Source organism: Aulonocara stuartgranti (genome assembly GCF_965226115.1).
Source record: "Aulonocara stuartgranti genome assembly, chromosome: 15".
Taxonomy (NCBI): Eukaryota; Metazoa; Chordata; class Actinopteri; order Cichliformes; family Cichlidae; genus Aulonocara; species Aulonocara stuartgranti.
Window position 1 is genome coordinate 35,079,081 of NC_138951.1, and position 14,182 is coordinate 35,093,262.

The following is a 14,182-nucleotide window of genomic DNA, read 5'->3' on the forward strand; positions in this document are numbered from 1 at the left end:
TCAATATTTCATATTTAATCATTTAAAGGTAAAAAAAAATAAAAAAGAAGGAAGAAGAAATGCCCGAAAAGTCATTACCTGAAAATCTGATTAGTTGCCTCGTTCTTGCAGGACCTCAGGACTTCAGCTACAGCTTTAAAAGCCCCTGTAGATCTTACATCTACATTTCTCTTCAGAACATTAAATGTAATGTAAATCATAAACAGAACAGTTTAGTTGGCTGAACAATCATTTTATCTTGTCAAAACAAAATTGTGCTAAAAATGACCAGTTTATAGTAGTAAGAAGATCCCTTTTGTATATGGAGCACAATACTTATAACTGGCAGAATATAATGGCCATTAGAAAGCCCACTCACAATGCTTAGCTTTTTAATGTGGTTCAGGACCAGTGTCCTGAGCTGACTGTCTTCATTTTGAAAACCCAGCAACATGTGCTCAACAAACAGTGAGAGGGTGTAGATGTGCTTCCAGCCATTACTGCAAAATATTACAGACCATGATCACAGTTAGTTTGTTGTCAATTCTTTTCATTCAACAACATAAAAGAGTATTTTACATCTGTGCTAGTGTATTTCCCAAATACACTAGTTACACTAGTTAGCAGAAGTGGTGAGCACACATTTAAAAATTACAAAAAACAAACACAAAAAAATTAGTTTAAGTGTTCTTTTGTTTTGGGGATGCCTACAATGTGAAAATTCTCTGTATCAAGATCACTAATAGATTGGAAGACTATACACATCTGATCTGAAAATATAGGAGGAAAATGCTAGGTATATAAATCTTTAGTTTTATAGTATATAGTGTGAGGGATTTCTTAGGTCCCCAGGAAATTCAGCAGTATTGGAGAATAGTGGGTATGTTAGTGGAAAGTAACGTAAAGGCAGTAAATGTAGCATTGGCTAGGTGATTGCTATCCGGTCTTTAAGTCTGACGTCATTAGCCGTGCCTGGGCCCAAACTCCGCTGCAGGTCCCTAAGTCACACGATCACTGCGGGATCACAGAGTTAACAACTGTCTAAATCCTTTCATCTGTAATAAAATGACCAGCGTTGCTGCTCTACCAGGTGTAACAATTAAGTTTACCATCCAGGCATCCATGAAAACTTAATTTATGAAATGTAACTGAGTTAGAAGTTAGCAGGAAGTTAGTTCGCTAGTTTCCATCTAAATATAATATACCATGTTCTGACTGAGGGATTTCCAAAACAAATTAAGTACAGCTCTACTATCATTTCCGACATAAATGAAGACAGGAAAGTAATCAGCAGTGACATTTGTAGGGTTACTGAAGTTTGGCTTGCTGGTATATAACGATCTGCTACGTAATCGCTAGCGACATAGCTCTGTGAGCATAATTGGGTGGATGCCGTAGGCATCCACACTATTGAGATCCTGTTTCTCTTTATTGGGTGGATGCCGTAGGCATCCACACTATTGAGATCCTGTTTCTCTTTATTCTTTATCCTTTATTATTCTAGTTGCTCCGTTTCTTTGCCGCTTAACTACTCCCTCAGTTTTCAGCCGATTTTTACCATTCAAACTCTAAACTGTTCTGCTATTTCTGCTTTCGACTGCTATATCTTTTGGTACTTATTACTATTATACTTTTTAAAATATTACACTTTTTTCCTTTAATTTGTCCCATTGAAATGAATGGGAAACTTCTACAATTCTGCTAAAACTTGCTTGTCTTTGAAACTTAACTACTTCCTCATACTTTCACCTAGAAACTCCATTCAAACTTTAAAACGTTCTCAGATGATTGGGCTATTCCTGTGTGATTCAGCTTTTTCATATCTGTTACCGTTTTCATGTAATGACTCTTTAAGTTTTCAGTTACAACTTTGTGATTTTTCAGAAAATACATGTGTTGCTATGGTTGCTATGCAATTAACTCCCACTGCACACTCGTCCGTTCTGAATTTTCTCTTCATGTCTGAACAACTCCTTGCTACTCGCTCAATTTCCACTCAACTTCCACAAATTATACATCAAAACGTAGGTATTTTTGCTGGCTTTAAGACAGTGTCACTATAATTATTGTGAGAGTTACGTTTTTTTCACAATTTGCCTCGAAGTGACACATGGTCTAAAAACTCCCCATTCAAAGTCTATGGGGAGGTTGTGAAACTCAGAGCTGAAATACTGAAACTGAAGGCATTTTCAAATCGTCATATCTCCTTAACGAAGCAAAGTTAAGACATGAGGCTTGTCCCTGTATATCTTCAGACACTCCTGACACTCACAATTCAAGAATTATTTTCTCACCTATTACCGTTCTGAGATGAGTTAGACTTGTTTGAGGGGTGGAAATCTGTCCTCCTCTCATTTTTCAAATTCCGAAAATGAAGCCGTTTCTTCTCTCGTCATATCTCCGCGACGGAGATACAAAGAGCTATGTAAATCGCAGTCAAAGTACACCAAAGTCCGCTGATTCACCCAGTGCAAGAATTATGCTTCTATCCCACCTAGTTTTTGAGTTACACGACGTTTTGTAACTCCAAAAAACGGCGTTTTTCGCGTCTCACCGCGATCTAATTCTGACTCCTCATCACCCTTTTTTTCAAAGCGCCCGCCCCCTTAGAGGTGGCGCGATTGGTAATGACACCGCTCTTCAGACCAGAGGTCGTGGGTTCGATTCCACCTTGGCCCACATGTTTTTTTTTTAACTACAAATTTATACACTATCACAGACCGGTAATTCATATTGATAATTTATTACAATTCTGCAAAGTTTAATGATTTTAGCAGCTTTTCTAATATGGACCTCAGATTCTGGTTAACAGTCTATGGCAGAAATACATACAAGTACACAGCCTGATGAAGCAGACAGAAGCAGTACCTCTGATTGGTTCCGCAGTTTCACCTCTTATCAGCACAAATCTCACCCTCTTCTGCTGTTTTCACCTCTTTTCTGCTAATTTGAGCTTCTGTTCCACAGTGCACTCAGCCTCTTCTGCTGTTTTCATTAGAATTTTAAGCTTTTCCACCTTTTTTCAGTTACGTGAGAACCAGTTTGGCTCAATGAGTAGCTGAAAAATATCAGCCTCTTCTGCTGTTTTAGCAGGATTTCAGAGTTCAGCTTTTTCACTTGTTTTAAGCACAAATTTCAGTTTCTTTACCTCATTTCACAACAAAGTTCTTCCTCTTCACCTCTTTTCTGCTAATTTGAGCTGCTGCTCCACAGTGCACATTTTCCCTCTCATCATATCTTTGCTTGTGACCAGAACTCATTTGGCTCAGAGGGTAGGGCATCTGCCGTGAGACCCGGTGGCAGAGGTTCGAATCCTACCTGTGACAGCTGCTACACATGTTCACTGCTTGCATGCGCTCTGCTTTCTTGACACTCTCCAGTGTGTCATTACACATACAGCCATCTTCAGCAAGCACTTCTGCTTCTACACTTCTTTTCAACTCGGCTTTTTGCTTCTTTACCTCTTTTCAGCAGAAATTATTCCTCTTCACCTCTTTTCTGCTAATTAGAGCTCCTGCTCCACAGTGCACTTAGCCTCTTCTGCTGTTTTCATTAGAATTTTAAGCTTTTCCACCTTTTTTCAGTTACGTGAGAACCAGTTTGGCTCAGTGAGTAGCTGAAAAATATCAGCCTCTACTACTGTTTTAGCAGGATTTCAGAGTTCAGCTTTTTCACTTGTTTTAAGCACAAATTTCAGTTTCTTTACCTCATTTCACAACAAAGTTCTTCCTCTTCACCTCTTTTCTGCTAATTTGAGCTTCTGCTCCACAGTGCACATTTTCTCTCTCATCATATATTTGCTTGAGACCAGAACTCATTTGGCTCAGAGGGTAGGGCAGCTGCAGTGAGACCCGGGGGCAGAGTTTCGAATCCTACCTGTGACAGTTGCTACACATGTTCCCTGCTTGCATGCGCTCTGCTTTCTTGACACTCTCCAGTGTGTCATTACACATACAGCCATCTTCAGCAAGCACTTCTACACCTCTTTTCAACTCATCTTTTTGCTTCTTTACCTCTTTTCAGCAGAACTTCTTCTGATTCACCTCTTTTCTGCTAAATGTTTAGCCTTTTCACCTCTTATTAGCACAATACTAAGCAGCTTCTGCTAATTTCACCAGAATTGTCAGTCTCTCCACCTCTTCTTTGTAAGAATCAGTTTGGTCCAGTAAGGTGAGACGCCGCCTATAGATCAGAAAGGCCAGGTTCGAATCTCGCTCAGGGCAATGTTTTTTGTTTTTTCAACTTTTTCTGCTTTTTTCAGCAGAAATCTTCAGCGTAAGGCATCCACACAGCATTTTCGCAGGAAATGCAATTTTTTCTAGTTGTGTGGATGCTTAAGCATCCACACTATTGAGTTCCTGTTTCTCTTTATTCTTTATTATTGTGTGGATGCTTTAAGCATCCACACTATTGAGTTCCTGTTTCTCTTTATTCTTTATTATTATTATTCTTAGGACTTCCGTACACTTTTCGCCGTTTAACTACTTCCACAATTTTTGTGCTATTTTCACCGTTCAAACTTTAAACTATTCAGCTATTTTTGCTAATTCCTGCTATATCTTTTGGTATTTTTAACTATTATACTTTTTAAAATATTCCACTTTTTTCCTTTAATTTGTCCCATTGAAATGAATGGGAAACTTCAGCAATTCTGCTAAAATTTGCTTGTTTTTGAAACTTAACTACTTCCTCATATTTTCACCTAGAACAACCATTCAAACTTTAAAATGTTCTCAAATTATTGGGCTATTCAGGTATAAATCAGCTTTTTCAAATCTTTTACCGTTTTACTTTTATGCCCCTTAAAGTTTTGAGTTGCAAAATTATGATTTTTCACAAAATACATGCGTTGTTATGGTTGCTATGCTCTTGGCTTCCAGTGTGTCACTGAAGCTTTTGCAATTTTCACTTCATGTCTGAACAACTTCTTGCTACTTGCTCAATTTTCACTCAACTTCCACAAATTATACATCAAAACGTAGGTATTTTTGCTGGCTTTCAGAAAATGTCACTATCATTGTTGTGGGATTTATAGAATTTTGGCAAATCTCCTCAGACCAACACAATGTCAGAAAACTCTCCATATAAAGTGAATGGAGAGCTTGTTCAAAATCACCGCTGGATTTCTGTAATGAGAGGCATATTCGAATCGTCATATCTCCTTAACGAAGCAAAATTAAGACATGAGGCTTGTCCCCGAATATCTTCAGACACCCCTGACGCTCACAATTCAAGAATTTCTTTCTCACCTATTACCGTTCTGAAATGAGTTGGACTTGTTTGAGGGTAGGAAATTTGTCCTTCGCTCAGATTTCTTCAGATTTCAAACTGTGGAAATGAACCACTTTTTTCTCTCGTCATAACTTTTTGTTGGATTTCCACAGAGACCTGAAAATTTCCATGATTGTTCACCAAAGCCTGCTGTCTCTTACGGTGAAAGAATGATATCGATACTCCAAATAGATTTCAAGTCACAAAGCGTTGTTTGAGGGCAAGTCAAGGCAGTTTTTGCTTCGCTCTACTCAGTTATGGTGCATTACAAGTCAAATATCTTTAATAATTCATATTTTAATGATAAATTGTAAACACTGGAAGATTCCCCCATCTCTTCTGAACAAAACGGTGTAAGAATGACCGCTCTAGCCCCTACGGTTTGGAAATTATGGTCATTTGTTTGAGGGGAGTCCTCACTATGAGAAATAGGCTGCAATAATCCTGTGCCTCTCTGTGCTGCGTGTGTAAAAAGAGGCACATGTTTTGGCGGGAAAAAGTACACAGGCTCTCTGATTGGTGGATTCAAATTCAGCAGCTCCCAGGCTGACCTAGAAACTTACTTCTCTCTCCCTGTGCATTTTTTTGCTGATTTTTTCATTTAACAAGTATATTTGAGGGACCCTCAGCATGTTCAGCATTTTTTCAGCTGTCCATTTTGCTTTTCCAATTTTTCTGTTTAACTTATTACTATTGTGCTAAATAATACTATTTCTGCTATTTTATAAGATTTGTACCTAATATAGTATTTCTGCTAAATTACAATATTTCTGCTTTTTATACTATTTGTGCTAAAACATAGTATTTCTACTAAATGTAGTATTTATGCTTAATCATACTATTTCTGCTTTTTATGGGATTTGTGCCTAATATAGTATTTCTGCTTTTTATAGGATTTTTGCTCAAACATAGTATTTCTACTAAATGTAGTGTTTATGCTTAATCATCCTATTTCTGCTTTTTATAGGATTTGTGCTTAATATAGTATTTCTGCTAAATTATAGTATTTATTATTTTTATAGGATTTGTGCCAAACATAGTATTTCTGCTAAATTATAGTATTTCTGCTTTTTATACTATTTGTGCCTAATATAGTATTTCTGCTTTTTATAGGATTTGTGCCTAATATAGTATTTCTGCTTTTTATAGGATTTGTACCTAATATAGTATTTCTGCTTTTTATAGGATTTGTGCTTAATATAGTATTTCTGCTAAATTATAGTATTTCTGCTTTTTATAGTATTTGTTCTAAATTATAGTATTTCTGCTTTTTATAGTATTTGTGCTAAAACATAGTATTTCTACTAAATGTAGTATTTATGCTTAATCATAGTATTTCTATATATTTCTGCCAGGTCTCCAGGCAGCCAATCCTCTGTGAGGACTGAGAAATTCAAATTTTCAAATCAGGGCCTGCACGGCTTCCCAGCCAATCATATATGTGTCCTGAGGCATTCAAATTTGCATATTGGGGCCTTCATGGCTTCTAAGCCAGCCAATCATATCTGAGGGCTGAGGAATTCAAATCCACAAATCAGGAACTGCACAGCTTCCCAGCCAGCCAATCATGTATGTGGGCTCCAGGTATTCAAATTTGCATATTGGGGAATTCGTGGCTTCTAAGTCAACAAGTCATCCATGTCATATATCTCTAAAAATTCATATTTTAATGATAAATTGTCAACACTTGAAGATTCCCCCATCTCTTCTGAACAAAAAGGTGTAAGAATGACCGCTCTAGCCCCTATGGTTAGGAAATTATGGTCATTTGTTTGAGGGGAATCCTCACTATGTGAAATAAACTGAAAGAAGCAGGTCTATGTCTCTGTGCTGCGTGTGTAAAAAGATGCACCTGTTTTGGCGGGAAAACATAAACAGCCTCTCTGATTGGTGGATTCAAATTCAGCAGCTCCCAGGCTGACCTAGAAACTTAGTCCTCTCTCCCTGTGTGTGTGTGTGTGTGTGTGTGTGTGTGTGTGTGTGTGTGTGTGTGTGTGTGTGTGTGTTTAGTGGGAGAGAGAGGACCCTGCCCTTATTTGACAGCATGTCATTGTAGGATTTAAATTGAACATAGTTAGACTGGTTGACTGGATTAGAGCCTGTGTTTGTGTGTCCCTCTGTGCATTTGTGTTTCAATAAGTTATTACTATTCTGCTAAATCATAGTATTTCTGGTACTTTTCGGTACTTGTGCTAAATACAGTATTTCTGCTAAATCATACTATTTCTGCTTTTCATAGGATTTATGCCTAATATAGTATTTCTGCTAAATTATAGTATTTCTGCTTTTTATAGGATTTGTGCCTAACATAGTATTTCTGCTAAATTATAGTATTTCTGCTTTTTATAGGATTTGTGCCTAACATAGTATTTCTGCTAAATTATAGTATTTCTGCTTTTTATACTATTTGTTCTAAATTATAGTATTTCTGCTTTTTATAGGATTTGTGCTTAATATAGTATTTCTGCTAAATTATAGTATTTCTGCTTTTTATAGTATTTGTGCTAAAACATAGTATTTCTACTAAATGTAGTATTTATGCTTAATAATAGTATTTCTATATATTTCTGCCAGCTCCCCAGGCAGCCAATCCTCTGTGAGGACTGAGACATTCAAATTTTCAAATCAGGGCCTGCACAGTTTCCCAGCCAATCAAATAAGTGTCCTGAGGCATTCAAATTTGCATATTGGGGCCTTCGTGGCTTCTAAGCCAGCCAATCATATCTGAGGGCTGAGGAATTCAAATCCACAAATCAGGGCCTGCACGGCTTCCCAGCCAGCCAATCACATATGTGGTCTCAGGCATTCAAATTTGCATATTGGGGAATTCGTGGCTTCTAAGTCAACAAGTCATCCATGTCATATATCTCTAAAAATTCATATTTTAATATTAAATTGTCAACACTTGAAGATTCCCCCATCTCTTCTGAACAAAACGGTGTAAGAATGAACGTTCTAGCCCCTACGGTTAGGAAATTACGGTCATTTGTTTGAGGGGAGTCGTCACTATGAGAAATAGACTGCAAAAATCCTGTGTCTCTCTGTGCTGCTGCGTGTGTAAACAGATGCACCTGTTTTGGTGGGGAAAAGTGCACAGCCTCTCTGATTGGTGGATTCAAATTCACCAGCTCCCAGGCTGACCTAGAAACTTACTTCTCTCTCCCTGTGTGTGTGTGTGTGTGTGTGTGTGTGTGTGTGTGTGTGTGTGTGTGTGTGTGTGACAGAGAGAGAGAGAGAGAGAAAGCCTTTTAATGGGATGATCCCATTGTAAGATTCAAATTCAATATATTTAGACTGGTTGACTGAATTGGATCTTGTGTGTGTGTCTCTCTGTGCATGTGTGTTTCCTCATGTGTACATATTTGTAATTGTGTGGCAGTCATAAATTTTTTTGCTGATTTTTGTCATTTAACAAGTATATTTGAGGGACCCTCAGCATGTTCAGCATTTTTTCAGCTGTCCATTTTGCTTTTCCAATTTTTCTGTTTAACTTATTACTATTGTGCTAAATCACACTATTTCTGCTATTTTATAAGATTTGTGCTTAATATACTACTTCTGCTTTTTATAAGATTTGTGCTTAATATAGTATTTCTGCTAAATGTAGTATTTATGCTTAATCATACTATTTCTGCTTTTCATAGGATTTGTGCTTAATATAGTATTTCTGCTAAATTAAGTATTTCTGCCAAATTATAATATTTGTGCTAAAACATAGTCTTAATTTAAAATTACAATATTCATAGTTCATCACAGTGTCTCTGGTAAATCACAATATTTCTGCTCTGTTGTACTATTTTTCTAAATCATAGTGTTTCTGTAATGTTTAAGTATTTTTGGCTAAATATATTCTTTCTGTTATCTTATACTATTACTCCTAAATTCTTGTATTTTTGAGAAGTTATCATGTTTCTGGTAAGTTACAATATTTCTGCTAAATTCTGCTATGCTATTGTATTTCTGCCAAGTATTATGTTTCCTCTAAGATATTGCAGTTCTGCTAAGTTATTCCATTTTAGCAAACTTCTTTTGCTTCTGCAAAGTTTTTACAATTTCTGCAACTTTTCAGCTTTTTCAGCTACCTTTTGCATACAGCTTCAGCTTTAAGCATCCACACTGCATTTTCGCAGGAAATGCAAATTTTTCTAGTTTCTTTATCCTTTATTATTCTAGTTGCTCCGTTTCTTTGCCGCTTAACTACTCCCTCAGTTTTCAGCCGATTTTTACCATTCAAACTCTAAACTGTTCTGCTATTTCTGCTTTCGACTGCTATATCTTTTGGTACTTATTACTATTATACTTTTTAAAATATTACACTTTTTTCCTTTAATTTGTCCCATTGAAATGAATGGGAAACTTCTACAATTCTGCTAAAACTTGCTTGTCTTTGAAACTTAACTACTTCCTCATACTTTCACCTAGAAACTCCATTCAAACTTTAAAACGTTCTCAGATGATTGGGCTATTCCTGTGTGATTCAGCTTTTTCATATCTGTTACCGTTTTCATGTAATGACTCTTTAAGTTTTCAGTTACAACTTTGTGATTTTTCAGAAAATACATGTGTTGCTATGGTTGCTATGCAATTAACTCCCACTGCACACTCGTCCGTTCTGAATTTTCTCTTCATGTCTGAACAACTCCTTGCTACTCGCTCAATTTCCACTCAACTTCCACAAATTATACATCAAAACGTAGGTATTTTTGCTGGCTTTAAGACAGTGTCACTATAATTATTGTGAGAGTTACGTTTTTTTCACAATTTGCCTCGAAGTGACACATGGTCTAAAAACTCCCCATTCAAAGTCTATGGGGAGGTTGTGAAACTCAGAGCTGAAATACTGAAACTGAAGGCATTTTCAAATCGTCATATCTCCTTAACGAAGCAAAGTTAAGACATGAGGCTTGTCCCTGTATATCTTCAGACACTCCTGACACTCACAATTCAAGAATTATTTTCTCACCTATTACCGTTCTGAGATGAGTTAGACTTGTTTGAGGGGTGGAAATCTGTCCTCCTCTCATTTTTCAAATTCCGAAAATGAAGCCGTTTCTTCTCTCGTCATATCTCCGCGACGGAGATACAAAGAGCTATGTAAATCGCAGTCAAAGTACACCAAAGTCCGCTGATTCACCCAGTGCAAGAATTATGCTTCTATCCCACCTAGTTTTTGAGTTACACGACGTTTTGTAACTCCAAAAAACGGCGTTTTTCGCGTCTCACCGCGATCTAATTCTGACTCCTCATCACCCTTTTTTTCAAAGCGCCCGCCCCCTTAGAGGTGGCGCGATTGGTAATGACACCGCTCTTCAGACCAGAGGTCGTGGGTTCGATTCCACCTTGGCCCACATGTTTTTTTTTTAACTACAAATTTATACACTATCACAGACCGGTAATTCATATTGATAATTTATTACAATTCTGCAAAGTTTAATGATTTTAGCAGCTTTTCTAATATGGACCTCAGATTCTGGTTAACAGTCTATGGCAGAAATACATACAAGTACACAGCCTGATGAAGCAGACAGAAGCAGTACCTCTGATTGGTTCCGCAGTTTCACCTCTTATCAGCACAAATCTCACCCTCTTCTGCTGTTTTCACCTCTTTTCTGCTAATTTGAGCTTCTGTTCCACAGTGCACTCAGCCTCTTCTGCTGTTTTCATTAGAATTTTAAGCTTTTCCACCTTTTTTCAGTTACGTGAGAACCAGTTTGGCTCAATGAGTAGCTGAAAAATATCAGCCTCTTCTGCTGTTTTAGCAGGATTTCAGAGTTCAGCTTTTTCACTTGTTTTAAGCACAAATTTCAGTTTCTTTACCTCATTTCACAACAAAGTTCTTCCTCTTCACCTCTTTTCTGCTAATTTGAGCTGCTGCTCCACAGTGCACATTTTCCCTCTCATCATATCTTTGCTTGTGACCAGAACTCATTTGGCTCAGAGGGTAGGGCATCTGTCGTGAGACCCGGTGGCAGAGGTTCGAATCCTACCTGTGACAGCTGCTACACATGTTCACTGCTTGCATGCGCTCTGCTTTCTTGACACTCTCCAGTGTGTCATTACACATACAGCCATCTTCAGCAAGCACTTCTGCTTCTACACTTCTTTTCAACTCGGCTTTTTGCTTCTTTACCTCTTTTCAGCAGAAATTATTCCTCTTCACCTCTTTTCTGCTAATTAGAGCTCCTGCTCCACAGTGCACTTAGCCTCTTCTGCTGTTTTCATTAGAATTTTAAGCTTTTCCACCTTTTTTCAGTTACGTGAGAACCAGTTTGGCTCAGTGAGTAGCTGAAAAATATCAGCCTCTACTACTGTTTTAGCAGGATTTCAGAGTTCAGCTTTTTCACTTGTTTTAAGCACAAATTTCAGTTTCTTTACCTCATTTCACAACAAAGTTCTTCCTCTTCACCTCTTTTCTGCTAATTTGAGCTTCTGCTCCACAGTGCACATTTTCTCTCTCATCATATATTTGCTTGAGACCAGAACTCATTTGGCTCAGAGGGTAGGGCAGCTGCCGTGAGACCCGGGGGCAGAGTTTCGAATCCTACCTGTGACAGTTGCTACACATGTTCCCTGCTTGCATGCGCTCTGCTTTCTTGACACTCTCCAGTGTGTCATTACACATACAGCCATCTTCAGCAAGCACTTCTACACCTCTTTTCAACTCATCTTTTTGCTTCTTTACCTCTTTCAGCAGAACTTCTTCTGATTCACCTCTTTTCTGCTAAATGTTTAGCCTTTTCACCTCTTATTAGCACAATACTAAGCAGCTTCTGCTAATTTCACCAGAATTGTCAGTCTCTCCACCTCTTCTTTGTAAGAATCAGTTTGGTCCAGTAAGGTGAGACGCCGCCTATAGATCAGAAAGGCCAGGTTCGAATCTCGCTCAGGGCAATGTTTTTTGTTTTTTCAACTTTTTCTGCTTTTTTCAGCAGAAATCTTCAGCGTAAGGCATCCACACAGCATTTTCGCAGGAAATGCAATTTTTTCTAGTATAAACAGTGAAGCTGGAGGATGAACGCTAACTTTTTTCCACTAAATAAAAGTTAATGTGAGGGTCCCAAAGGTTCAGGACAAATGCAATTGCATGGCAGGATGCTGTAAACGGATCGAACTTCTGTTGGGAGAACAACTGAGATAATCCATCTATAATAAGAGGTTACTTACTAATATACTGCTGCATGGGCTGGGCTGTAGTTACATCATAAGGTTTTGAAAACTGAGCTTTAAAATAACTGGCAGTAACAAAAACTGAGAGAGGCCAAGGGTGATCACTGACTGTTTTTAGGGGCTTGTTGAGATTAAATAGAACAAGATACAAAGCATTAAAACATGTAAAAAAAACAACCCACAAAAGCCTTATTAAACGCCGAGTAGTTTGGGCCCGGAAGCAGGATTCATCATGCCATCACTTAAAGACCAGATAGGTTATTAACTGATATCTTGGGACATGATATTTCCCCCCGAAGTTTGTCATAAAATTTAGTCTAAAAAGCTAGTGTTTATAAAATATCAGTTGACCTTTTTTTCTTATAAAAATGTCAAAGCACTTCATCAGAAATCATAAACCTGTAGCCACCTTTCTGCTATTTTTTTTAGGACATTTATACACAAGGCAAAGCTTATTTTATGTTGTTGTTATATTTATGCTAAGTATCAATCTCCTCTTTCCTTTAAAATTTCACTTATGCACCAATTATTATCCATTAGTGTATTAATTGTAGTGGAATTGTACTGCATGGCATGTTTTGTTTCTTGTGGTGTTATAAGGTATTATTCTGGTGATTTGAACACTTCTGTCTTCTTTAGGGCTTCCTGGTATCAGCCGCTGAGTACACTCGGAGCACTGTGATTTACGGTGGCATTTGTCTTTGTAATGGAGTTGTCTGCAGTAGTATTGTGGTGTAATGACTCATTAATTTCACTATAGTTTTAACCCCCTTGATGGGTTGACACATTTGAAACCAAGAAAAATCTTTTGTAGTTTTAAAAAATAAATAAATAAATACAAGATGAGAGAAATAAGCTGCCGTTCTAGGCTATCAAGTAAAACACAAAGAAAAATAAAGCTCACTCCTACAAGCAGAGATCACAATACACGTAGCCTACAGGGATGTAATGAAAGTTGCAATCAATTATGGGACTTTTGCACTCTGGAAACTTTTCTGATCATGAATAAAAATGTTGTGTTCACTGCCTCATTATCTTACCTGACACTGTTAAATATTTCCTTGCATCTCTCACCATATTGTTTTGCATTACTTTGGGAGCAAATAAACTCCAAAGAGGCCTGCACCTTCTTCACCTGCCTCAACCAGTGCTGACAGACGTCATCACTGTCTAAATTAGAAGGTTCCAGGCTATTAACACATTCCCTGGCTGCATAAACATCCAAAACCTACAGGAAAACAAAAAAGTCACAAGTGATTCTGCAGTTTTGCAATATTTCTAATATCTTGTGAATAGTGTCAAGAATGTGACATTTGACCACTAAAGAATGTGACATTCGACCACTAAAAGAAACTTTTAAGTAGTGCTTAGATCACCTAGAATGAAGAAATGTGCTTACCATCTCAGGACAATCTCGAATGTTCTTCATTTTTCGCAAAAGGCTAACAACTTCAGGGTGAAGAGAAATCATCCGCAGAAGGTTCTGAAGACGTTTTTGGTAAACATGATAGGCAATGTGGATGAGTGGGAGAGAAAGCTCATCATCTCCTGTCTGTCTCAGTACTTCATCAACACAGTTGCCCATGGCCTGACATAGGAGCTGAAGAGTAAAGGCCCAAGTAAATTGATAACAAATTAATTTAGTGTTATATTTATTACATTTAATGTAATAGTTTTAAATATTTACACAATTTATAGAGTTCCAACTGATTATGCACTGCTAATTATGCAAGCTATTAGTGTTTCAATCTGTTGCTGTGGAATA

General features: G+C 37.5%; 1 protein-coding gene across 1 annotated transcript in view; it reads right to left on the minus strand.

Moving 5' to 3' along the window:
- LOC309688663 (E3 ubiquitin-protein ligase rnf213-alpha-like) overlaps positions 1-14,182 on the minus strand; it is a gene marked incomplete at both ends in the record, with an annotated part of 113,477 nt that overhangs the window by 43,294 nt on the left and 56,001 nt on the right. Inside the window, 4 exons of the mRNA XM_082504534.1 lie at positions 79-179; positions 359-479; positions 13,458-13,645; positions 13,817-14,017. Coding sequence (XP_082360660.1) covers positions 79-179; positions 359-479; positions 13,458-13,645; positions 13,817-14,017 — 611 coding nt within the window. The remainder of the gene's footprint in view (positions 1-78; positions 180-358; positions 480-13,457; positions 13,646-13,816; positions 14,018-14,182) is intronic.